This window comes from Mastigoproctus giganteus, chromosome 10 (genome assembly GCF_048544385.1).
Source record: "Mastigoproctus giganteus isolate SK-2022 chromosome 10, ASM4854438v1, whole genome shotgun sequence".
Classification (NCBI taxonomy): domain Eukaryota; kingdom Metazoa; phylum Arthropoda; class Arachnida; order Uropygi; family Thelyphonidae; genus Mastigoproctus; species Mastigoproctus giganteus.
Genome location: NC_143584.1, coordinates 201498565 through 201525141, shown reverse-complemented (window position 1 = coordinate 201525141; position 26577 = coordinate 201498565). Strand labels below are relative to the sequence as shown.

The window sequence follows — 26577 nt, the reverse complement described above, 5'->3', positions numbered from 1 at the left end:
GCATTGTCTTGATGGAGAAACCAATTCACACCGGAAAGTTCAGTCACATCGGAATATGGTCAACCTACCAAGACACTCATTACCATACACTTCATTCATCTCTTTAACTGTTTCCGATGCATTTAAGCTCAGTCTGACACAATAACAAAACACATATTGCTGTTCAATCTGTTCGTACGACATGATACTTGCTTCAAAACGATCATCAGTGACATGTGACTAAAAAAAAGTCTTCAAGCAACACTAGCTCGACAAGTACTGGCATGTACACGCAGTCTGCTCAGCAGCGATCAGGGAGAGTACCACTAGCGGCAGTTATGGAAAGTTCACGCTGTAAACAAAAAATCTTACACCAGTCCGCGAATTAAATGAACGCCCCTTGTATAATAATTATGCCCTCAATTTAAATTTATGCCCACTTGTATATGTCAAATGATCAACTCTAGAGATGCACTCAGGGTCATCAATACTGTTCGGACAAATAAGTGAACCAGCATGGTTTATTCCTTTCCTTCTATTGCAAACATACATAAAGAATTGCTTACTACTGGTCTCCATTTTAGATAAAGATTTCTCCTAATACAGTAGAGCGTCAGTTATTCAGAATAACTGAGGTCAGACCTCATCTGGATAGCCAAATTTTCTGGATAATCGAACCGTAAAATTTTCAGGATAATTTTTCTGGTAAGATTTAATCGTAAGGTAAGATTAAATAAATTTAATCTTACCTTATGATTAAATTAAATAATTAAGATTTAATTAAATAAAAAAATATATAAACTAGTCTCGAAAAACAGAAACATCCACCCAGGATTTTTATGATTTTCATACAAAACAGAAAAATTAGAAAGATTTTTAAATGTTCTCGGTTTTTTCGACTTGCCAATAACGAACACGGAAAATCTGTGCGTCCCAGTAGCATTTTCACACAGCAATTATAACTCGCTCTTTTCTCACCTTACAACTTGGTGTAGGCATTTCTCTTTTAGTGGCAAGGGTTTTTCTCGGTAAGCTTTTCATAATAAACCCATCTCATCAACATTATAAATGTTTTCTTTCTCGTAATTTACTATAACTGAAGCAAACTTACTTTTAAAGGACACCACTGCCATTTGTCTTCAGAAAGTTTCTCACCTTGAACATCTAGTTCATGTACACCACATCTCACTTTAAAATTTTTCAACCAACCTGTGATTGCCTTAAAATCATCATTACTTCTTAATTTTCAATTAAAATCCTATACTTTTTCACACAACATTGGGCCAGGCACTGGTTCACCTAAACCTCGCTTCTGAAGAAAACAAAAAAAAAATAAAGTACACTGTCTAAAATGGCATTTTCAGGTTTCGACATAGTCTTTTTCCTGCTAGATTCTCCTTCACCATTTACATTGGTGTTCAAAGAAAGTGCATCACCTAGGAATTTCACATTTCTAACCCTTTTTCACGATGGTATGTTACATTTGTGACTAGCATCACAAATAGAAATATAAACAAAAGATATTTATTAATAGTTAAGGCAAAGCTAAGTAATATTTGACAGGTGCTCTCAAAATATTCCAAAATGAGTATTTGCAACCTTTATACAACAGTTTTGGTAAACACGACAATTATGGCCGAAATGTTATCAGAAGCCCTCAGTCTGCTTCAATTTATCATTTTAAATGGAAAACAAAATGAAAAGTTCACCAGGTGCAAACTGATATTTAGTTGCACTGCCCCTGGTCTTGATGAAAGCAGCACACCGTCGAGGGATTGAAAAGATCAATTTCTGAAGATAATCAACTGATAGTTTGTGGTTCCAAACACGAATTATGGCTTCCTGAAGTTCACGAAGGGTCTTTGGTTTCTTTCTGGCAACTGCAGATTCCACATGATCCCAACAGTTCTCTATAGGATTCAGGTCCGGGCTGTTTCCTGGTCAGCTAAGAGTTGTAATGGACTGTTCTTCCAACCATGTGTTTTCAAATGTTTTTTTTTTTTTTTTTTTTTTTATTTTGGTAGTTGTTGGCGCATCGGCTTCTGTGGCCATATTGCACCTCCCAAGGTTTTTGCAGTACTTTGATCCAAGCCCGAGGCGGGAATCGAACCCGCGACCTTTGGGTTGCCGGGCAGGTACTTTACCCACTCGGCTAGCCCGGTCGGCGTTTTCAAATGTAAACACATTACTGTCTAACTTCTAATGCAGAAATGAAGCTAAAGTAACTACAGAAGTGCCTACTTACACTTTTTGTCTGATGACAAGGAGCAGGCAGAGTCATCCTGAAGGGTGCAGTTACTTGGCAGGTTGAAATGGTCTCTAATGGTTGGCAACAATTTGCCTTCCAATATAGCCAGGTATCCATTGGCATTTACAGAACCTTTTATAAACTGCAGGTAACCTACTCCGCGATATGAAATGAACCCCCATATCGTTTGCCTGGTAGGGAATTTCAGTGGACACCATACAGTCTGGATGGTATTCTTCACCACGTCTACGGTTTCCCATCAGAGCCATGCAGGTTGTATTTCTTCTCATCAGAGAACATAGTTGATTCCCACTGCTCGGGGGGGGGGGGTCCATTTGACATGCTCCTTACAACAAATTAATCAGGCCTTTTTCATTTTTTTTGTGAGGAGGGGCTTCTTCTTAGGACAATGGGCTACAAGTGCATTTTTGAAGAGGTGTCTTCTGACTGTTACTGCACTTGCTACCAAACCTGTATATTCTTCCCATTCTCTTTTCAGCTCAGACGAAGAAGCTTTACAGTTTTTAAGGCATAAGCGCTTCAAAACAAGGTCCTGTTTTGGCGTAGAGAGTCGTTTTGCATCCGGTTCCTTTTTTTCTATCAGCAGAATCAGTATTCTTGAGTTTGGAAAGAAATTACTCACTGTCGACTGATTACAAGACACTCCAAATGACAGAAAGAACATCCCTCCTCATGTAAAGCAACAATAGCACTCTTTCTTCGTGGTGTCAACTGCACGTAACACACCATCCTGACACAAGCAGACTGCAGAGCATGCTTATATAGCTGAAAGTAACAGCTGATGCAATATTACGTCATCACCTACGCGTGTCAATCTTATCCGATGCAATCTGTAAGAAATATTGCCATATACTTATGTTATTCAGATGATAATTACAATTTTAAAGGGTGATGCACTTTCTTTGAACACCAGTGTATAATCGACACAAATTCTGTTATAGTATTGGAATTTTTCTTGATGTCGTAAATTGTTAAAGTTCCCACATTGGAGAGATTGGAATTGGAATTTCCCCGAGCAGTGGAAATCAATTATTTTTTCGGATGAGAAGAAATACAACCTGCATGGCTCTGATGGGAGAGAAAGGATTTGCCGTAGATGTGGTGAAGAATACCATCCAGAAGAATACCATCCAAAATGTATGGTGTCTACAGCGAAATTACCTACAAGCCAAATGACATGGGGGTTAATTTCGTATCGCAGAGTAGGTCACCTGCAGTTTATAAAAAGGTTCTGTAAATGCCATTGGAATTTTTATTGATGTCGTAAATTGTTGCAGTCCCCACTTTGAGAGATTTGCTGAATTTTAACCTTTTCTAATTCTATTAAAAATTTCCGTTTTTTGTTGCAATGTTGAAACTACACTGTTTCTTTTCATTCACATTTAATCATAAAAAATTGAGAAAAATAATAAATCGCAGTTTCTGTGCGATTTATTACTGTGCCGAAATTATTCTTACCGAATTTGGAGCTAAACTAACCTGAAATCCGAGAAAACCCAATAGTCTCTGTGATATTTTTCTAAAGCACATTTCTGAAGGTCACATAGAATTCTAGAGGTCACAACCATAAAACAATAAAAACAATTTGCAGTTTTCGGTTTATTGGGCTTTGTGCTTGTACAATCTGTTATAAATAGGTAGTAAACTCGATATTTTGCTTATTATAATCAAAATACAATTTTCAAATATAATCACTGTAACCGGTGCTTACTGTACTACAGTTAATAAAAAAAAGAAGAAAGATCAGCCTTTCAAATTATACTGGATAACTGACATTCCAGATAACTGACTTCAAGATACTGACATTCTACTGTATGCCTTAGTATATACTGCATGACTATGTGTTAGTGCCAGGGTTCCCAACCCCACATCTTAAAATATAACAGCCACTGCTGCCCAAAGTAAAGCATAATCTGTTTGATAGTCCAACTGAAACAAAATTTAGAATACTTTATTTGCAATGCGAATTTGATTAGTTGCACTAAAATCAATTTCGTTATCATCATCTAATAAACTGGAAATATTGATTAACTAAGAAAAATTCCCATTTCTGAATCACTGTCATCCAACAGGTTTCATTAAGAAAATAAATGTAATATAAAAGCAACAGAATAGCTACTCTCAGAAAAAAAGTAAAACACTTATAAAATGACAAAGGCATATATCTCAGCGCTAATAAAAGAGGAAAAAAAAAAAAAAAAAAAAAACGCCTTAACATAAATATTCAGACAAAAATGTAAAACAGAAGTTGATACTGTACTGTTGAATTTATGAAAGTAGAGACATTTAGCTTACAGTAGCCAAATTATGAATACAGAAAAAGCAACATCAATTTACCGGAAAATCACATTACAGAATAATAGTTTGGAGAGTGCACATATAGGTAAATCAATTTTTGATTAGTGCATATGCCCAGACTATATCCAGGCAAGTAGTTAAACAAGTTGTATACAGGGAGATTCACTACCAGTGTGACAATCTTGCAGGAGGTGTAGGGGGCACAAAGACGAATCGGAATCACATAGCATTCCAGGGTCCGAAATGCCTTCGTCATGCGGTAGAGGACGTTGAACGGGAGGTCGCGTGAACAGCGATCCCGCTGTAAGTCAGCATTTGCGAACCGTTTCTGTTGAAGAAACCAAGTAGCAAAAGTCCTCCGGAGTGGATACTCCGCAAGCTCCAATGATTGGATGCGTTGCACATGGTATGAATTCATTTGGTTTGTTGACAGTATCCTCCATACAGTGGATTGGGAAATAGCCAATTGTTGGCCTATCGCTCGAGTACTCGGATTGCCTTCTGCAAGATGTAGGACATTCTCCTCATTGTCTGGCATCCTCGTCGTTCGCTCTCGATTCATGGTACCTCTCGTGAAACAACCAGTCTCACGTAACCTTCTGTGCAGTATGAAATTATAGCTAATTTCATACTGCTCACTTTCAGCAGCATTTTCTCATTGCCATAAAGCAAAGAGAAGTGGAGTGTGTGTGTGTGTGTGTGTGTGTGTGTGTGTGTGTGTGTGTGTGTGTGTGTGTGTGTGTGTGTGTGTGTTAATTTTCAGGCATTCCTGGTTGAAAAACCCATTTTTAGCACAAAAATAATGCTGTGCTATCACAACTTATAACTGGTCCTTGAGGTTGTCACAGACATTCTCTCAGATATGCCAGACAAGCTGTACTTGCTACCTGGGAGTCTAAAACGCTGATGGAACTGATATTCCGGTGACACTCAGTCAAGTGGACCCAATTTTGGCAAAGTCCAGACAGTCTGTGACTGACAGCCAAATCCTCTGCTTGCATCTTCACGATGGTGAGACTGTTAGGAATCCTGGGTATAACCTTCATGCACAAGTACATGGTGGGTGACCACCCAGGTGTGAACCAACATAAGCAGGGGTCGAGGTGTGACATCCACCACACCACATGGAGGAATGCCAACCCTCTATGTTACCAGGCAGTACTAGGTGGTAGATGACTCTCATCAACCAGTGCAACACCACCACTTTGCTTATTGGAGGCTTGAAGTGCTGCAACCCATGTTTAGTCTCTTGAGCTAAGTTCCAGTCAACCCTTCCCTATTTCTTCCATCATGCAGTATGATTGATGACTTTTGAGGTTATGATGAACATCGTGGCAAGATCCAATATTCCTTACATTTCGAGAGTACAGCTCTGAAACAGTGTTCGCAGCCCGGCCGCTAGTTAGTACACTGGACCGAACCTATTGGTAAACGCTAAGAGGCTTCCAGATCAGCTAGTGTGTAATCTTGTACTCTGCCAGATAGTGACTGGAGAGAGTCCGAGTAGGGTGTATGCGGAGAGCATTGTCGAGGCCACGTTATGTCAAGTACCTGGGTATATTTTTACCATGTGTACGCCATATCCAAAAATTTCATTACTTCATACAGCATATCCCACCCACTTTTTCTCGCTATTGAATACATCATGAATTGTCAAAATAATAGAGCAAGCTTATCTGCAAAAAGATCTAAACCTCCCAAACAGTTCCTAATTCATTTCACAAATATACGTGGTCTCAATTCTAATCTCAACGATGTCCATTTCCACTTGCAGTCTGCCAAACCCCATGTACTTTTTCTCACAGAATCACAGTTATCGGTTGATTCAACAACTACTGATCATCTCAGATGCCCAAATTATTTGCTGTATGATTCCGTTCGCCTCAAAGGTAGTACTTGTGCTTATGTCCATTCTGATATTCCCTGTCAGAGACTTGGCAACTTGGAATCTCCTCTCTTTGATCTTCTCTGGCTTAAAATCTCTCTACCTCGTTGTGTCAAATTCATCTGTTGTCTCTACTGTTCTCCCAAATCCACTAATCACTTGGAGCACTTTGACTTCCTCTCTTTGCAACTTGACTTTCTCAAATCCAACTTTCCTAACAGTGAGGTAATTTTCCTTGGTGATTTTAATGTTCACAATTCCAAATGGCTTCCGTTTTCTAGTCACACCGACCCAGCTGGTCGAGATGCTGAGGCTCTTGCAATCACTAATGACCTTGCACAGATTGTTCATTTACCTACAAGAATACCGGACAATCCTAATCATATAGCCAACACGCTTGATCTTTTTCTCACAAACAACCCTTCTAAGTACACGGTCGAAGTGAGAGATCCTTTAGGCACTTCAGATCACAATTTGGTGATTGTCTCTTCTCCAATGGAGCCTTTATCTCATGGCTATTCCAAACCTCATGTTGTTTGTCATTACAACAATGCAAAATGGGATGACTTGCGAGATTTCTTTACTTCTTTTCCTTGGTCGGATTTCTGATGTCAACGTTTGATCAGATAGTATCAGTGAAATTATTCTTGAAGGAATGAAATCCTTTATCCCACACTCCACTTTAAAATTTCGTTCTTCATCTAAACCTTGGTTTTCCAATAAATGTGCTAAGGCTGTTCAAGAGAAGAATGTTGCATATCGTAATTGGCTTGTTTCTAATTCTTCAGTTTCATTTTGTGCCTACACCAAAGCTCGCAACAATTGTAAAGTGGTCATTAATCAGTCCAAACTAGATTTTAAAAGGCTAAAAGTAGAAACTTTGCTTCTTGCCGTAATGGTAGCCGAGCATTCTTGTCTCTTGCCAAAGCTATTGGTCGCAACTTTTGCCCTTCTCTGCTCTCACCTCTGTCCAAACCAGATGGTTCTGTTGTCACTTTAGCCAAAGATAAAGCTCACCTGCTAGCTTCCCATTTTTCTTCCAACTCGTGTATTAATGATCTTGGTAAAACACCTCCCACCATTCCCAACACGCTCCATTCAATGCCTCCTGTGGTCTTCGTCAAAAGGATGTCGGAAGGATTTTGACGAATCTTGATGTTAAGAAAGCTCCAGGTCCCGATGGTATTTCTCCACTTGTTCTCAAAACCTGTGCTCCTGAACTTATTCCTATTCTTTGACGCCTTTTTTCTCTTTCTTATTCCAAAGGTGTTTTTCCTTCTGCTTCGAAATTTGTTCATATCCAGCCACAAAGGGTGACAAATCCCTCCCATCTAATTATGGTCCCACTGCAATTACTTCTACTCTTTCTAATGTAACGGAGAAATCAAGTAAACACCAACACTTAAGCTACCTAGAAACCTTCCATCTGATCAATGATCGCCAGTATAGATTCCGTCAGTGTCGATCCACTGGTAATTTCCTGGCTTATGTTACCCATTTATGGACTAATTCAATGGAAAGGTTCGGTGAACCACAAGTAGTTGCTCTTGACATCTCAAAGGCTTTCAATCGTGTTTGGCATAAACACCTTCTAAACAAACTTCCATCTTATGGTTTGCCAACTGTTTTTTGTAATTGTTTATCCAGTTTTCTCTCTGTGATGGATCTCTGTCTTCTAACTTCTCCACTAATGCCGGTGTCCGCCAAGGTTCAGTTCTTTCCCCCACTCTTTTTCTCTTGTATATCAATGACCTTCTTCCATTGACTGGAAATCCTATCCATAGTTTTGCCGATGATAGCACATTGCATTCAACTTTCCATTTTGAGAAACCTTGTCCTGCTCAATCAGCTTCAACTTCTCGAAAATCTGCTACCAATTCCTTAAATGCCGATCTTCAGGTAATTCTCCAGTGGGAAAAGACAACTTAGTTGATTTCAACCCTTCTAAAACTCAGTCTTGTCTTATATCTAGCAAAAAGGATTCTTCTGCTCCTGTGCTTATCTTTAGTGACACTCCGATTTTTGGACAAAATGATATATCTCTTTTGGGGATTACCCTGAATTCTAAATTCTCTTGGCACAAGCACATTACAAATATTGCTTCCTCTGCATCTAAAAAACTTGGGTTTCTCTTTCGCTGTCGGTATTACTTTTCTTCCAAACAACTGCTCACTCTGTATAAATTGCAAATCGGCCCTGTCATGGAATATTATGCCCACATCTGGGGTTGTGCCCCCAAAACCTCTATCAGGCTTCTTGATTCCATTCAGATGAGGGCAGTTAGGTTAATTAATGATTCATCTCTAACAGAGTCTCTCAACTCGCTGTCTCATAGACATACTGTTTCTGCTGCATGCCTCTTCTACAGATACTTCCAAGGTCATGGTTCTTCTGAATTGGCTTCTATAATTCCCGCTCTCTCTTTCAAAACAGTACAAACACGTGCCACCACCAGCAAACATCCATTTACTCTCCAAATTCAAACTCAGAGAACCAACTTTTCATTTTCCTTGTTTATTCATTCAAATGCCGTTTTCTGGAACAACCTTCCTTCACACGTATTTCCTGAAAGTTACAATCTACAGAAGTTCAAGTCCTATGTCAATAAATATCTTCTTTTCTCTTCTGAACCTCCAACCCGAGCACGGTACTAAGTACTATAGGTTCTAATACCGCTCGTGTTTGGGGTTTACATAAAAAAAAAAGAAAAAAAACTGAAACAGCTTATGGAAAAAATATGTTGTAGAAACCTTCATGGAGCTGGCAGGACACTTTTTTAGACAATATACGATGGCACAGCTAAATATGGAACTACTAAAAGATCCAACAGGGTCTTAATTCTAATTTTAAAAAATTACCAAAATTTAAAAACCAAAACCACAATTGTTAAGAGACAAAATACATATGGAACGTGGCAAAGAATGAGGAGCTTGGAAGATTAAATTACCTAAAAGTAGTAGAGGGGCAATTTTCTGGGACAAAAAACTGAAAAGTAATAATGCTGTCCAAAGAAATTGAAACAATCCACAAGGTTTTGTAATCGCAGATTATAACTGCAACTTGTAGTTCTTAACACACGTTCAGACTAAAAGGTTAAAAGTAGCCGCAGGCAGAGGGAAGGTGATTCTTGCACAACTTCTATTAGAATAAGTAGCGACCTGGAACGAGGGGTGCTGGGGTGCTTCAGGGACCCATAGCAGTCATCGTGAAACAGTTGGTATATGGGATGTGTTAGGGTAACTAGGAATAGGTGCATGTATACCAATGCTGGAAGTATAGTAAATAAATTTGATGAATTTGAGGTGTTGGTCAAGACATCAAAGGTGGATATTGTTGGGATATCAGACACTTGGTGTCACACTGATATTAGGAATGCAGAATTGGAATTTTGTGAGTACAATGTGTACAGAAAGGATAGACAGAATAGGAAGGGAGGAGATGTTATGGTGTTAATTAAGAAAAACATAAAATCAAAAGAAGTGCATCCAGTTGATATAGATGAACACTGCACTGTTGAGTCAGTTTGGTGTGACCTAAGCACTGCGAAAGCAAAATTAAGAGTAGGAGAGTTTTATAGGCCTAATGACTCAAATGAGTACAATGAACAATTGTACAGAGAAATAGAGTGGTCTATTAATCAGAATGTCTTATAATGGGGGATTTTAACTTCCCAGATATTGACTGCAACTTGTGGGTTGGTCACTCACACACTAGTAAGACTTTTGTGTATTTATTGGATGATTGTTTTCTGCAGCAGCATGTTCGAGAGGCAACCAGAGAGGGTAATACTCTTGATCTGGTTATCAGCAGTGTTCATTCGTGTATTAAGAATATGCAGATAAAGGAACCACTAGGTGGCAGCGATCACAGTGTACTGATGTGGGATTTACTTAAAGATATAATTACCATCAGGGTTAAGGAAAGGGTTTTTGCTTCCGTAAAGGTGAGTACAGTGGTCTCAAGACAGTTTTTAAATTCTGTACAAAGGGATCAACTGACAATTTTACCAACAGTAAATTCTAAGTGGGAGGCATTCAAGGAAATAATTGTGGATGCTACTAAACTTTCATACCTATTTCATAACTGAAAGCAAAGTGGAGGAGAAATTGTTGAAGTTAAACATAAGAAAGGCACCTGGGGTGGATGGGATCCATGCAGTTATATTAAAGGAGGCGGCAAAGGAAGTAAGCAAACCCTTAGTCATAATTATGAGAGCATCCTTGGACTCAGGGAAGATCCCCACGAACTGGAGATGGGCAAATGTATCCCAAATTCACAAAGGGGGATTGAAGGGTGACACGAGTAATTACAGACCAGTTAGTTTAACTTCTATTCCGGGTAAAATAATGGAGTCACTGTTGAAAGATGCATTGCAGGATCATCTAGACAAGACTGCAGCCATAATTAAGAGACAGCATGGGTTTGTTAAGGGAAAGTCTTGTCTGACAAATCTGATAGGATATTATTATGATGTGGTTACAAAGGAGCTGGATACAAAAAACAACTTTGATGTGATATATTTGGATTTCAGGAAAGCTTTTGATACTGTTGCGCATGGAAGACTATTGTACAAATTGGAGCAGAATGTTAGCATTAGCAGAGGCATTTGATGCAAGAAAGCAAGCTTATGCAGTATCAGCCAGAAAAAAAAAAAAAAAAAAAAACCACTTCCACTTCACCCCTCTGTTCGTTAAAAATACCTGTCCAGCTGAGCCTTAAACTTATTTAGGCTATCAACCTCCACCACAAGGGATGGAAGTCTGTTCCACCAACCAACCACCCGCTGGCTACAGGCAAATTTCCGCACGTCTATCCTGCATCTGTCTTTCCTCAATTTGAATTTATGCCCTCTCAGGTGATTTTTCTGAGCTAGAGGAAGAATTCCATCAGCATTGAGCATGCTTAAACCATTCAAGGCTTTATACACCTCTATCAGATCACCTCGCTGGTGCCTAGTCTCCAGACACTGTAATTTGCAAAACTTAAGCCTTTCTTCGTAAGAGCACCCCTTTGTTCCATTCACTAATCTTGTTGCCCTTCTCTGTACTCGTTCCAGCAGCTCTACATCCTTCTTGAAATGAGGCCTCCAGACCTGTATACAGTACTCTACGCGTGGCCTGACCATTGCCTTATACAATGGAATAATCACCTCCTTATCACTGCTGGAAAAATTCCTGTACATCATTGACAATACTCCATGAGCTACTCTTGCAACCCGTCTGCACTGCTCAGAGAACTTCATATCTGCCTGCACAACCACCCCCAAGTCCCTTTCATTCTCTACCACTGTCAGTGTAGTACCACAGAGTTGATACGTTGCTCTCGGGTTGCTGTTTCCCATGTGTAGTACTTTACATTTGTCAATGTTAAACTTCATTTGCCACCTCTCAGCCCATCTGCTCAACCTTTCCAGATCCTGTTGCAGTAGCATAGTGTCAGTAGTGTCCTTGACAACCCAGCCAACCTTTGTATCGTCTGCAAACTTGGACATTAAGCCCGATATACCATCATCAATATCGTTTATAAATACAGAAAACAATAATGGACCCAACACTGAGCCCTGAGGGACTCCACTAATAACATCAGTCCACGAGGAGCAGTGTCCATTGATTACCACTCTCTGTCTTCTCCCCCTCAACCACCCCTTTATCCATAGCAGCAATTTGCCTCTAATGTCACACTGCTCCAATTTGTGTAGCAGTCTTCCATGTGCAACAGTATCAAAAGCTTTTCTAAGATCCAAGTATATAATATCAAAGTTATTCCCTGCATCCAGTTCTTTTGTGGCTGCATCATAGTATCCAATCAAGTTGATCAGGCAAGACTTCCCCTTAACAAAACCATGCTGTGTCTGAGCTATAACTGAAGTCTTGTCTAAATGATCCTGCAGTACTTCTTTAACCAGTGCCTCCATTAATTTTCCTGGAAGAGAAGTTAAGCTCACAGGTCTATAATTACTTGTGTCAGCCTTTGATCCTCCTTTGTGAATTGGGGTCACATTTGCACATTTCCAGTCTATGGGTACCTCCCCTGAGTCCAAGGAAGCTCTCATAATTATGGCTAAGGGTTTGCTTACTTCCTTTGCTGCCTCCTTTAATATAACTGGATAGATCCCATCCACCCCGGCCTCCCTTTCTTGTGTTTATCTTCAACAGTTTCTCCTCCACTTTACTCCCAGTTATTTCAAGATTCTGTAGCTTACTGCTAGAGTTGAATACACCTCTGGCATTCCCCTCGCTGAACAACTCCTTATGTGTGAATGTCGATGCAAAATATTCATTTAGTTTGTTAGCTACCTGAGCAGGATCATCAACAGTTGCCCATCAATATCAAGTGGATCAATCTGATTCATCTCCTTCCTTCTAGAGTTTACATAAGTAAAGAACTCTTTGCTGTTTTTCTTTGCATCCCTTGCCAAGGATTTCTCGTAATCTGCCTTCGCCTGCCTAACCTCCTTTGTAACTTGGTTGCATATCAACTTGTATCTATCATAGGCTTCTGTGTCATGTGTTAATTTGTAAGTATCCCATGCATTTTTCTTCTCTGCCATATGCCTCATTAGTTCATCTGACATCCATTTTGGCCTAAACCTTGAACAATATTTCTTAGTTGGTATGTAAAGCCTAGTAGCTTCCAAGAAAAGTTCTTTGAATGCTTCCCATTTTGAATTTGCTGTTGGTAACATCATCAGTTGGTCCCACTGTATAGAATTTAAATACTGTCTCAGTCCATTGTAGTCACCTTTACGGAAGCAATAACCCTTCACTATACCCCTAATGGTAGTTACCTCTTTGAGTAAATCCCACTTCAGCACGTTGTGATCACTGCCACCTAGTGGTTCATTTATCTGCAGATTCTTAATGCATGAAGAATCACTGCTGATAATCAAATCAAGAGTTTTACTCCCTCTAGTTGCCTCCCGAACATGCTGATGTAGAAAACAATCATCCAATAAATCCACAAAAGCCCTGCTAGTGTGTGTGTGAGTAACCAGCCCCCAAATTCCAGTCAATATCTGGGAAATTAAAATCTCCCATTATAAGACTCTCTGATTTACTGGCCCACTCTATATCCCTGTACAGTTCCTTATTATACTCATCAGAGTCATTAGGCCTATAGCACACTCCTACTCTCAATTTTGATCTCCCAATGTTTATGTCACACCAAACTGACTCAACACTGCACTGTCCAGCGATGTTGACTGGCTTCACTTCCTTGGTTTTTATGTTTTTCTTAACTAATAGCATAATCCCTCACCCCTTCCTATCCTGTCTATCCTTTCTGTAGACGTACTCCCCAAATTACAGTTCTGCATCCCTTTATATCTGTGTGACACCACGTCTCTGATATCCCAAGAATATCTGCCTTCGATGTTTTCAGCAATACCTCAAATTCATCAAATTTATTTACTAAACTCCTAGCATTGGTGTACATGCAAGTATACCTGCACCTGTTTCTATTCTTAGCTACCCTAACACAACCCATGTGTTTACTTGTACTGCAATGGCTCCCAGCAGTCTCTGAAATACCATGCATCTTGTTTTTCAGGCTTCTGCTCATTCTAATAGAAGCAGTGCAAGAATCTCTTTCACCTCTGCCAGTGGCTACTGTCAATCTATTGGTCTTTGTCTCCCCCCCAAGCTAGCAGTTTTCTGACCCACCTAACACTGCCTCGATAGCATCAGCAAATATTCTTGCACCCTTTCTATTTAAGTGTAACCCATCCCTGTAGAAGCAATCTCTCCTGTTAACAAGTACAGTCCAGGCTGAAAAAAATTCTACCCCTTGAGCCTTGCACAATCTTTCCAGGGCCGAATTGATCGACAAGGCTCTCATCATATACTCCCTCCTATCGTGTCTGGGCAGAATTGCAGACACTTTCAAATTCAGCCCTAATTCTCGGCTTTTGTTCAACAGTGACCTGTACTTGTTAAGTAATTCTGCCGGTCTCCTACTCTTAATATTATTAGTGCCAATGTGTACAACTATATCACCTTTTGTGCCCTTAAAAGATGATATTCGCTCTACAACGTCATCAACCTTTGCCCCTGGCAGACATACCCTGGTCCTGTTCCACCTATCTTTTTTACAAAGCATGTTCCCCGTTTCCCTGACAATAGAGTCACCAACAACTACTAGTTCCTTCGGGACCAGCGCATTCTGCCTTGGGGGTTGTCTCTGTGTCACGCGATGCCCAAGTGCAAGCTCTGGCGTTGATGTGGGCAGCTGAGAGCTTGATGGGCCCCTCAATTTAGTTTCTTCTAGGGCATCCACCCTGTCCTTCAAGCTCTCATATAGGCCCACAAGAACGCCGAGTTGTTGCCTGATATCGATACACTCCTTGCATCGCGCACACACAAAGACATCCCTCTTGGCAGTATCATGTCCCGTACCCGATTGCTCTGCAAACATCAAGCAAACAGTGCATTTTATAAGGCTGTGAGTCAGAGGACAACTACCCCCCTCAGTTCTGCTCTGAGTCACAGCACTTCCATTAGCTTGAGCCTTTTGCTTTGCTGCTCTGGTCTGAGTCATGATTCTATTAATTAATTATAATTAATTATGTTATGTTATTAAATATAATTAATATATTACGTTTGTAATCTAAGTCGTTATATGTATTTATTTAAACGTACAATTTAACTGCTAACGAAGTTCAACTAACGCTATCTAGTACGGTATATAACTATCGTATCACAAAGGCGGGAAAGTTACGAATGGTAGCGGAGTTGAAACACGTGGAAACCCTTACCGATACTTTTATGCAATTACAAGGCCGAGTAAAGAATAAATACACCAAATTAATCAGAAAATCACAAAATAATGTTATACTACTAAATTTAAATAAAAAGTTTTAGAAAAACAATAATTTCAAATCAATAAATAAGAAAAATCCACTTAGCGGCTTTGAACACGACCGTCTCCTAGTAGCCTCGTCAGCAGACAGCGTTATTATGATGTTATTAAGAGCAAGTTGTTACAATGGATAAAAGGATGGTTGAGAGGGAGAAGACAGAGGGTGGTAATTAATGGGTGCTGCTCTTCGTGGACTAATGTTATTAGTTGAGTCCCACAGGGTTCGGTGTTGGGTCCTCTGTTGTTTTGTATATTTATCAATGATATTGATGAAGGTATATCAGGCTTAGTGTTGAAGTTTGCAGATGATACAAAGGTTGGCAGGGTTGTTAATGACAGTAATGGCAGTGTGCTACTGCAACAGGATCTAGATAATTTGGGCAGATTGGCTAAGAAATGGCAACTGAAGTTTAACCTTAACAAATGCAAAGTACTGCATATGGGTAGAAGTAACCCCAGAGAAACATACCGTGTGGTACTACACTTAAGGTGGTAGAAAATGAAAAGGACCTGGGAGTAATTGTGCAGTCAGATATGAAGTTTTCTGAGCAATGCAGACAGGCTGCCAGGGCAGGTCATGGGGTTTTGTCAATGATATATAGGAATTTTGCTAGTAGAGAAAAGGAGGTGATTATCCCTCTGTATAAGGCAATGGTCAGGCCACACCTTGAGTACTGCATACAGGTCTGCAGACTTCATTTTAGCAAGGATGTAGATTTGCTTGAGCGTGTACAGAGAAGGGTAACAAGATTGGTGAGGGGAATGAAGGGATACTCTTACCAAGAGGGCTAAGTTCTGCAAATTGCAGTGGCTGGAGACTAGGCACCTGCGCAGTTATCTGATTGAGGTGTATAGGCCTTGAATGGATTGAGCACGCTGAATTCTGATGGGATCCTTCCACTTGTTCAGATTACGAACCTAAGGGGGCATAAATTCAAATTAAGAAAAGACAGATGTAGAATAGATGTGCGGAAATTTGCCTTTAGCCAGTGGGTGGTTAATTGCTGGAACAAACTTCCATCTGTCATTGTGGAAGTTGATAGGTTGAATAAATTTAAGGAGGAACTGGACAGGCATTTGGAGGGAATGGTGTGAATTTTTTTTTTTTTTTTTTTGGCTGATGCTGCATAAGCTCATACACTTGCTTTCTTGCATCACATGCCACTACTACTACTACTACAACACAACTTTTAATGGTATTCTAGTCTTTATCCATTTATATTTTATTTCACAAATTCAACAACCTTCAAAAAACACCAGCTGCAGAGGAGTCAAAATTGTCTCAGAAAATTCTGTTATACTTTTGTCAATGTTCCAAAAATAATTTCTATCAGTGTCAATGCAGTGTGGTACAAACTGAGTAGAAAAAAATTTAAGAGTAATTCTGTTGTCTGATATGAAATTCTCTCAACAGCACCAGACAAGATACCAAGACACTGTGTATAGGGATTTTGTAAGGGCCAAAGAGGCAATTACCTCATTAAAAAAATACCTTGCATTTAGAAAGGTTTTAAATCTTTTGGTAATGGGGGGGATCAATGTTATTATGAGAAAAAGAGACTTCCATTTTGTGGGCTGCAAATTCTCACGGCCATACATGACCCTACTTGATAAAGGTATTAGGCTACAAATGGTTTGAATGCATTAAATAATTTTTCTTTTTCTTTTGTAAAGAGCACATACCAGATGACATGTAAATTAAGGAAGGATAGCTGAAGATTGGATATAAGTGGAAATACTAAATAAGCCTGGCAACCTGCATCATTTTGCATTTATTACTCTAATAATAAATAATGCCATATTGTCATATAGAGGGTTTACTGTCAGACATTAACCACAAAATCATTTTGTAGTAAATGTTTTTATAATTAACCAAGAAAAGGTAATTTGACATTTTCTTGGTTTACCAGGAATGTGTTTATAGCCCAAGCTAACTTGTAAACTACAAGAGAAATACATTTCTATGACATGATATGAATTGTTATTTGTATAAAGTTAAACTAAAGTTGTCTCAAAACAAAAATGCAATTTTGTAGATAATGTTGTCTGAACCTAAGCCTTCAATATGTCAATCTGAAAAACATAACTATACACAAAGGAAATGCAGAATTTACTTACCTCTGATATAGGATACTGTCCTAATTTAGATTCTTTTCTGTATTTGCACCAACGGATATTTGCTTTAATAAATATGGACCCAACTATTCCCTACAGATTATAAATTAAAGCAATAATTAGTAGTCAACTTTAATTTCAGTGTTTACATATATACTTGTAATAACAAGTTTGATAATGCATGCATACTAATAAGTATGCTAAAGTATGCATCCTGAAATTCTTGAAAATAATGCATCTTAATTCAGTCACTCATCGCTTTTTTTTTGTGTTTGCAGTAAGTAATGTGAAAGAAATGTAAACACATTATTCATAAAAAGAAACAACTTCAAATGAAAGAAATTAGAATACACACTTTGAATATATACATTAGAGGCCCTATATATTCATGGAGCAGCAAAATACAATTTCAGAAGCAATATCACAGCAAAATAACTAAATGCACAGTTAGCCACAAACATATTGATATCTTTCCTGTATCTTTTATAAACAGTTCAGAGTTTTAAAGGAAACTTGAAATGTCATACATTTTTGAATTTTATCAAGCAATGTGAAAATGGGGTTTTGTCAATGATATGCAGGAATTATGCTAACAGGGAAAAGGAGGTGATTGTCCCTCTGTATAAGGCAATGGTCAGGCCACGCCTTGAGTACTGCGTACAGGTCGGGAGGCCTCATTTTAGAAAGGATGTAGATTTGCTTGAGCATATACAGAGAAGAGCAACAAGATTGGTGAGGGGAATGAAGGGATCCTCTTACCAAGAGAGGCTTAAGTTCTGCAAATTGCAGCGGCTGGAGACTAGGCACCTGTGAGGTGATCTGATTGAGGTGTATAAGGCCTTGAATGGGTTGAGCATGTTGAATTCTGATGGGATTCTTCCACTTGTTCAGATTAAGAACCTAAGGGGGCATAAATTCAAATTGAGGAGACAGATGTAGAATAGATGTGCAGAAATTTGCCTTTAGCCAGTGGGTGGTTAATTGGTGGAACAAACTTCCATCTGTCATTGTGAAAGTTGATAGGTTAAATAAATTTAAGGAGGAACAGGACAAACATTTAGAGGGAATGGCTGTGTGAATTTTTTTTTTTTTTTTTTTTTTGGCTGATGCTACATAAGCTCATACGCTTGCTTTCTTGCATCACATGCCACAATTACTATTACTATTTTCTTATTAAAAGTAATTCTGGCAGAATTTTATAAGTAACATGCCTTTCCAAGTGAACAATTCAACTCTGCAATAAACGCCAGATTTAAGGTATTCCTTGAGTGGCATGGTGTACTGGCAAACTGTGTTGTTTGAAAATAATAACGCACTCAAACCTACATTGATATAATTATGTTTATTTCTAAATTGTAAATACGTACATAATGGATTCAAACGTTTCATGATATTTTCTTATCACTTCTTCAGTAACAGCAAAGGCAGTGGGGTTATTATTAAGAAATTCTTAATTTTTTTTAGTAGATTTAAAAGTTTTAGTAAATCAAACTTAGATTTAATTCAAAGATTTTATTTTAAGGTTAATTTTATATAAGTAAATAATAATAATAATTAGTAAACACTTACCAATATTACCACCACCAAAGGTCACTTTGGTCACAAGAATTAGAACACAGGAAGTTCTTGTGACTGAAGTTACCTTTTGTGACAGTGATATTTCAAAAACAGCTGGCAAGTGTTTAATAATAATATTATTATTGTTATTTACTTATATAAAATTAACCTTAAAACAAAATTCTTCGAATTAAATGTTTGATTTACTAAAACTTAATTCTACTATAAAATTTTAAATTCTACTTTAAAAAATTTAAGAATTCCATAATAATAACCCTTAGTTACTGTCTTTGCAGTCACTGAAGTGATAAAAAATACCATGAAACATTTGACTCGACTATGTGCATATTTCCATTTCTGAAATAAATATAATTATAGCAACGTAGGTTTGAGTGTTTACTACCTTCAAACACTAGATTTTTGAAAGTTCCAAATTTTTAAATTTTGGATTCATGTGGTTTCTCTAAATTTATAAACAAACTGACTTTTTTGTATATGTGTTGTGGTTTCTCCCAAATAAGAAAAAAAGTATTACTTTTTCCTTAGTTGAGAGAAACCACAGAACCTCAGCTTACACTTTAATTTCTTGAGATTCTCTCAAGAAATTAAGGTCTATGCTTTTCTCAAATTCAGAAATAATTTTTAAGTCATGAATAGCAAATTAGCATGGCAATCCTGAACCTGGAGTAAAAGCAATTTCATATACAGTAAACCCTCAATTTAACAGACTAGAAGGGGTGTCCGTTAATGCCAAAAGTTCGTTAAATCGAATGTAACTGGGGGGGGCATTTTTTATTATTCTTAATGTAAAAAAAAAAGCTTTAATACAATATACAGTACTGTTCAATATACAATTATGTTTCAATTTGGCCTTTGATTTACAGATATCAGAGTTTGTTTTTTACGCCATAAATTTCACAAACACGTGTGACTGAGACGCCTTGTTCTAATTTCTCAATTAGCTCTAATTTCTGTGCCACATTTAAGTTTACACGCTTTTTTTTTTTAAAACTCCTCTATCACTTGATGCCATTTTAAATTGTAAGGATTGCAAAATTATTTAATAAATAAAGTCACAATTCAGAAATCACAGAAACACTCTGTATACAACCTGACTGCACAAAAGGTTGGGACAGATTGAAACAGAAACAAAGCAAGTCAGTAGACCTGCAGTTTAATGTCCCGAGTCACGTTCAGCTCACAAGTCACCGCCTGCTCTTATCTGTTATCTGGGAAAACAGCTATTTGAACAAGTTTTCAGAAAGAATACAAAACAATTTCCTGAATTTGATTATAAAAATAAAAGTAGGTAATTATCAAAACAATAATGGAAATAGGTAATTATTATTAATTTTTAATTAATAATAACACTGAAGTTTTGTACAACCTAAAAAAAATAATATGGTCGAGATTAATATGTACGTTACTGTATTATTATTTGTCTGGTCCATTAAATCTGAAATCTGTTATATCAGGATCCATGAAATAGAGGGTTTACTGTACTTAAATTAAACAATACCTCGCTATTGCATTATGACTCAATTTATATTGCCAATGTAATTTGAAAATGAAATACACTTACCCCTAATATACCTAATATCACAAAAGGAACTAATTCAATGAAGATCCAAGGTCTAGTGTTCTCTACATAGAACATGACCAAATGGTCATTACCAAATGGATTTATGGATCTCAGAACAAATGCTGCAACTAATGCACAGAAAAATGACCTCCAAAGTGTTTTCAGTGGAAAATAATAACTGACCTAAAAAAAAAAGAAAAGAAAAATTGCATAAGCTATTTTCATCATTAAATTAAACTAAAATTAAATAACAAATATTAAAAATCTCAAAGAACATGATATACTGCATCGATCTTTTAAACACTATCCTGTGACACTTTTTAATTTTGAAATAGTATCTTTCTTTAAAAACTGTTTTTAATCCAAGAGGTATATTTTTCCCCTAATGAAATTTCATGACTGCATTTTTCTTTAAATTCAGAATGGCACTGGAGGGGAGAGTAATCTGAATGCTAAGATAAACTAAGGTTCGGTAAGAAGTTGTAGCCTTATGTTTTGGTGGCTAATGTGTGTGACAGCAAAACACAAACAGTTTCTGATGTTCATAAAAGCAAGTAAAAACACAAGCAATTTGCTATAACAGTTGATGCTAGTGTTTGTATTACAGCAGACACCAGTAGAACAAACATTCTACCAGTTGCTCCACTGTTGCCTACTGTAGTAGAGGAAGTCATGACTTGAAAAATGAGGACTTCAGTGTTATCAGGCAGAAGTTCTCAAGAACAACTACTGGTTGTGGAAACCTGATGAAGGCAGCTCATGACAAGAACCTTGAGAAAGCTGGGTACAAATGATATGTGCAGTGGCTACCCAAAACCCAATGTCCACAGTGGGCTTTGGGTAGCCACTAATGAACTTGAAAGTGCATGAATATAAAGGTACTCATGATGGTTACTTAATGTGTTTTCATAAGGGGTATGATACCATCAACAAAAGATTACAGAATAAATCTTTGAGTGCTGCTAGTGAAAGCTGAGTCATGTAGAAAGCATTTCAATGGGATAACAAAAAATTTAAAACTGTGCTGCTTGTCTAGGATACACAACATTTACAAACTTGACTTTTCTGTTGTTCCTCTGCCTGAAAATACTAAAGGATCTAAACATGAGAGCTCTACTCCTGAAAGAAAGCCCAGTAAGGAGAGGATCTCAGCTAGGTAGTACTAGTAGTAGAAGAAGGATGTGATGAAAGAAAGCAAGCATATGAGCTTACATAGCATCAACAACAAAAAAAAAAAAAAATTCACACAATCATTCCCTCTAAAAGTTTGTCCAGTTCCTCCTTGAATTTATTTAAGCTATCAACTTCCACAATGACAGATGGAAGTTTGTTCCAGCAATTAACCAACCGCTGGCTAACGGCAAATTTCTGCACATCTATTCTACAACTGTCTTTCTTCAATTTGAATTTATGCCTACTCAGGTTGGTAATCTCAACAAGTGGAACAATCCTATCAAAATTCAGCAGGCTCAACAAATTCAAAGCCTTATACACCTCAATCAGATCACCTCGCAGGTGCCAAGTCTCCAGCCAATACAATTTGTAGAACTTAAGCCTTTCTTGGTATGAGGACTCCTTCGCTCCCCTCACCAGTCTTGTTGCTCTTCTCTGTACTCGTTCTAGCAACTCTACATCCTTCCTAAAATGAGGCTTGCAGACTTGTACTCCGTACTCAAGGTGTAATCTGACAATTGCCTTACACAGGAGGATAATCACCTCCTTATCCCTGCTGGAAAAATTCCTGTATTGATTGACAATACCCCATTAACTGCTCTGGAAGCCTGTCTGCATTGCTCAGAAAACTTCATATCTGACTGCACAATCACCTCAAGGTCTTTTTCATTTTCTACCACCCTAAGTGTAGTACCACACAGTTGGTAAATTCCTCTGAGGATTACTTCTACCAATATGCAGTACTTTGCATTGTCAGGTAGGTTAGGTTTAACACTGACATTGCACTGTTAATGTTAAACTTCAGTTGCCACTTCTCAGCCCATCTGCCAAAATTTTTCTAGATCCTGTTGCAGTAACACACTGCCATTACTGTCATTAACAACTTCGCCAACCTTTGTATCACCTGCAAACTTCAACACTAAGCCTGATATACCTTCATCAATATCATTGATGTCATCTCCCACTCAACCACCTTGTAGCAGCTTAGCCTTAATACCCTACAGCTCCAATTTGTACAGTAATCTTCCTGTGCAACAGTGTTAAAAGCTTTATTGAAATCCAAGTATATGATATCAAAATTATTTTTTGCACCTTTGTAACCACATCATAATATTTAATCAAATTTGTCAGACAAGACTTTCCCTTAAACCCATGCTGTGCCTGAATTACTGCTGCAGTCTTGTCTAGATGATCCTGCAATGCATCTTTAACCAGTAACTCCATTATTTTACCTGGAACAGAAGTTAAACTAACTGGTCTGTAATTACTCGTGTCACCCTTAGATCTCGCTTTGTGAATTGGGGATACATTTGCACATCTCCAGTCTGTGGGGACTTTCCCCCTAAGTCCAAGGATGCTCTCATAATAATGGCTAAGGGTTTGCTTAGTTCCTTTGCCTCCTTTAATATAACTGCATATATCCCATCCACCTCAGCTGCCTTTCTTAAGTTTAACTTCAACAATGTCTCCTCCACTTTGCTCTCAGTTATTACAAAATCATTAAGCACCCTGTTACAGTTTGATAAACTTCCGTCATTTTTCTCCCTTAATAACTCCTCATGTGTGAATGTAGATGCAAAATACTCATTCAGATTATCAGCTATCTGAGCAGGATCATCAACAGTCGAACCATTGATATCAAGTGGACCAATCTAACTCATCCCCTTCCTTTTAGAGTTTATATAAGTAAAAAAAGTACTTGTTTTTTTTAGCATCCTTTGCCAAAGATTTCTGGTAACCCGCCTTCAGTTGCTTAATCTCCCTTGCAGCTTGATTACAGACTAGCTTATATCTGCCATAGGCCTCTGTGTTGCCTGATAATTTATATGCATCCCATGCATTTTTCCTCTCCACGAGTCTCATTAGTTTATCTGACCCATTTAGGCCTAAACCTTAAACAATATTTCTTAATTGGTATGAAAAGTAGTAGTAGCTTCCACGTTTAATTGTAATAGCTTCCCCAATTAATTCCTTGAATGCTTCCAACTTAGAATTTGCTGTTGGTAACATCGTCAGTTGGTCTCACTATACAGAATTTAAAAACTGTCTGAGACCACTGTAGTCACCTTTATAGTAGCAAAAAACTTTCCATTTACCCCTGTTGGTAATTATATCTTTAAATAAATCCCACATCAGTACAGTAATACCCCGACTTACGCGAACTCGGAGTTACGCGGTTCTTGATTTTTTCATTTGGTGTATATCTAAAATTAGCTTACCAGTGATTTGGAAGTCAAATCATAAAGCTTGGGTGACAGGTTCCGTTTTTGAGGACCGGTTTGGTCACCACTTCATACCCGAAGTCGAACGTTATTGCAAGTCTAAACAGATTCCATTTAAAGTGATGCTTCTTATTGACAATGCACCCGGTCACCCTTCTGCAACCCTAATTAATTTTGACCCATGTGTGAAAGCTGTGTTTTTGCCTCCAAACACAACCAGCTTGCTTCAACCGATGGACCAGGGAGTCATCAAAACATTCAAGGCTTACTACATGAGGCGTTCGTTTGCACGTCTGAATGAAGCTATGAGACAAAATAGTGAGATATCTATTAAAGACTTTTGGAAACAATTCAATCTTTTAGATGCCGTAAGAATCATTGAAGAATCTTGGGATAAAATTCACAAAAAAACATTGAATGGTGTCTGGAAGAAACTTTGTCCATTTTTTTTTTCAAAAACGAGACGAAAACAATGCCAGAAACTGATCATGTCACTTATGTGATAGGTCTGGGCAGAATTGCAAACACTTTCAAATTTAACCCTAATTCACGACTTATTTTCAACATTGATCTGTACTTGTTAAGTAAATCTGCAGATCTCCTACTCTTAATGTCATTAGTGGCAATGTGTACAATAATATCACCCTTTGTGCACTTAAAAGATGATATCTGCTCTACAACATCATCAACTTTTGCTTATGGCAGATATACCCCTGGTCCTATTCTATCTATCCTCTGTACACAATATATATAACCCTGACAACAGAGTCACTGACAATAACTAACTCCTGTAGTTCCAGCGCATTCTGCCTCAGAGATTACTGCTGTGTTGCCTGATGCACAAGAGTGAGCTTTGGCGTTGAGTTGGATAGCTAAGAGCTTGATGGGCCCCTCATATTAATTTCTTCGAGGGCATCTACCCTACACCTCAAGCTCTCATAGACACCCATCAGAATGCTGAGTTGGTGCCTAATTCCTAGACACTCTCTGCACCTAGCACACACAAAGAAATCCTCCTTGGCTGGATCATGTTCTGTTCCAGAGAGTTCGGCAAACATTTCTCAAGTTGCACATTTTTTAGGTTGCGATGCGTTGGAGAACAGCCCCCCCTCAGTTCTACCGAGAGTCACAGCACTCCTGCCACTTGGTGCCCGTTGCTTTGCTGCTCTAGTCTGGGGCATGATATTGAAAATTAATAAGATCAATAAATTTAATTAATTAATTATCAATACTACACTATCTAATAGAATCCTAAATGTAGTGATACGTATTATGCTATCTAGTTTTACTTTATAGCTACTTATTTACCACAATTCAAAATTTGAATTCCCCACCACTCTCTATATGAAAACAATAGCTGCCAGATTCTAACGAAACAACAGTTTTAAGTATATTAAGTAGTAACCTACAAAAACTCTTATCTAAATTAAAAATAACCAGCACAACTAGAACTATAAGGCTAGAACTTCAATATAAAGTACAATTCAATATGGATATATGTGTTTCCTGTCTATGGTGGCTCTTAGGCATATGCCTGTCTCCAATTAATGTCTCTGTGATGGAATACAGAATCTCTGTAAACGGACCTGGCATAATATTAGTGTGTGTTTGTGGTTTGTGTATGTGTTAGTGCGTGTACTGTAGTTGGTGTTGTTTATGTCAGGCCACTTTGCCACCAGAGAGCAGCTAACACCTGGATAGCTGATTTCTGGTGCCCAACCTCAGCACATGGGGTCGGACCTGTACTAGTAGTCTGTGCTGTAATGTACTAAATCCTGCATCCACTAGTGGGTGTGCCATACCGGTGAATGCCAGCTGTTGGTTGTTGGTTTTTTTTAGGAGCATTAGCAACTAAGGCCATATTGCTCTGGGATATGCGGTGGTCATTCCCTGACCTTTCCGCATCCTCCGTATTTGGTGGTGACAGTATCGAACCCCAGTCTAATCAAGAAGCGTGTGCTACGCACTGCTGCTCCTTCCCACCTGGCTACGGAAGCGCCCTGTGAATGCCAGCAATCCTATACCCAGGCCACCCACACCTGTGTACCAGCTTAAAAAAAAAAAAAAACAACTTGATCCTGTGCCTAGGTACCATCAATATAAAAAAATAATAATAAATAATAAAAAATAATAAATAATAATAATAAATAATAAAAAATAAATAAATAAAAATAATACTAATAATAAAATTAAATAATAAAAACAAATAAAGACAAAAAAAAAAAAAAAAGAGAAGAGTGCACATAAATGTGAAGCCAGTTGCAAGTCATGAAGAACTTTTTTGTTCCTGGTCACTACTCTGGGACCATCAAATATTCACCAGGTTTCTTCTTCTAGCGAAGGCACGTATAGAAAACTTCTGTAATGCATTGAAATTACTAGCAGTAGCCAGTAATGACTGTTCCACTCCTGACTGTAGATGTGGAACCTCCACCATCAGTTCCTACCTCTCATCAAAGTAATGCAGACATTCATATAGCACATATACCCAGGTCTCTTCTAAACCACAATCACACTGACTATCAACCTCTAATCCAAAGTAACACAACTTAGATTTAAGCAACCATGTCCAGTTAGAATATAAGATGTAACCATAGTGGGATAGAACCATTTTCTGGCAGATGTACAATTAACATATCTT

At 38.1% G+C, this 26577-nt stretch overlaps 1 protein-coding gene across 6 annotated transcripts in view; it reads right to left on the bottom strand.

Annotated features, from left to right (window-relative positions):
• ClC-c (chloride channel protein 3) overlaps positions 1–26577 on the bottom strand; it is a 378652-nt gene that overhangs the window by 115313 nt on the left and 236762 nt on the right. For all 6 annotated transcript variants that reach the window (XM_090383982.1, XM_090383981.1, XM_090383980.1 and 3 more), the window contains 2 exons: positions 20542–20724; positions 17406–17495 (listed from right to left, as the gene is read on the bottom strand). In XM_090383982.1, coding sequence (XP_090240108.1) covers positions 17406–17495; positions 20542–20724 — 273 coding nt within the window. The remainder of the gene's footprint in view (positions 1–17405; positions 17496–20541; positions 20725–26577) is intronic.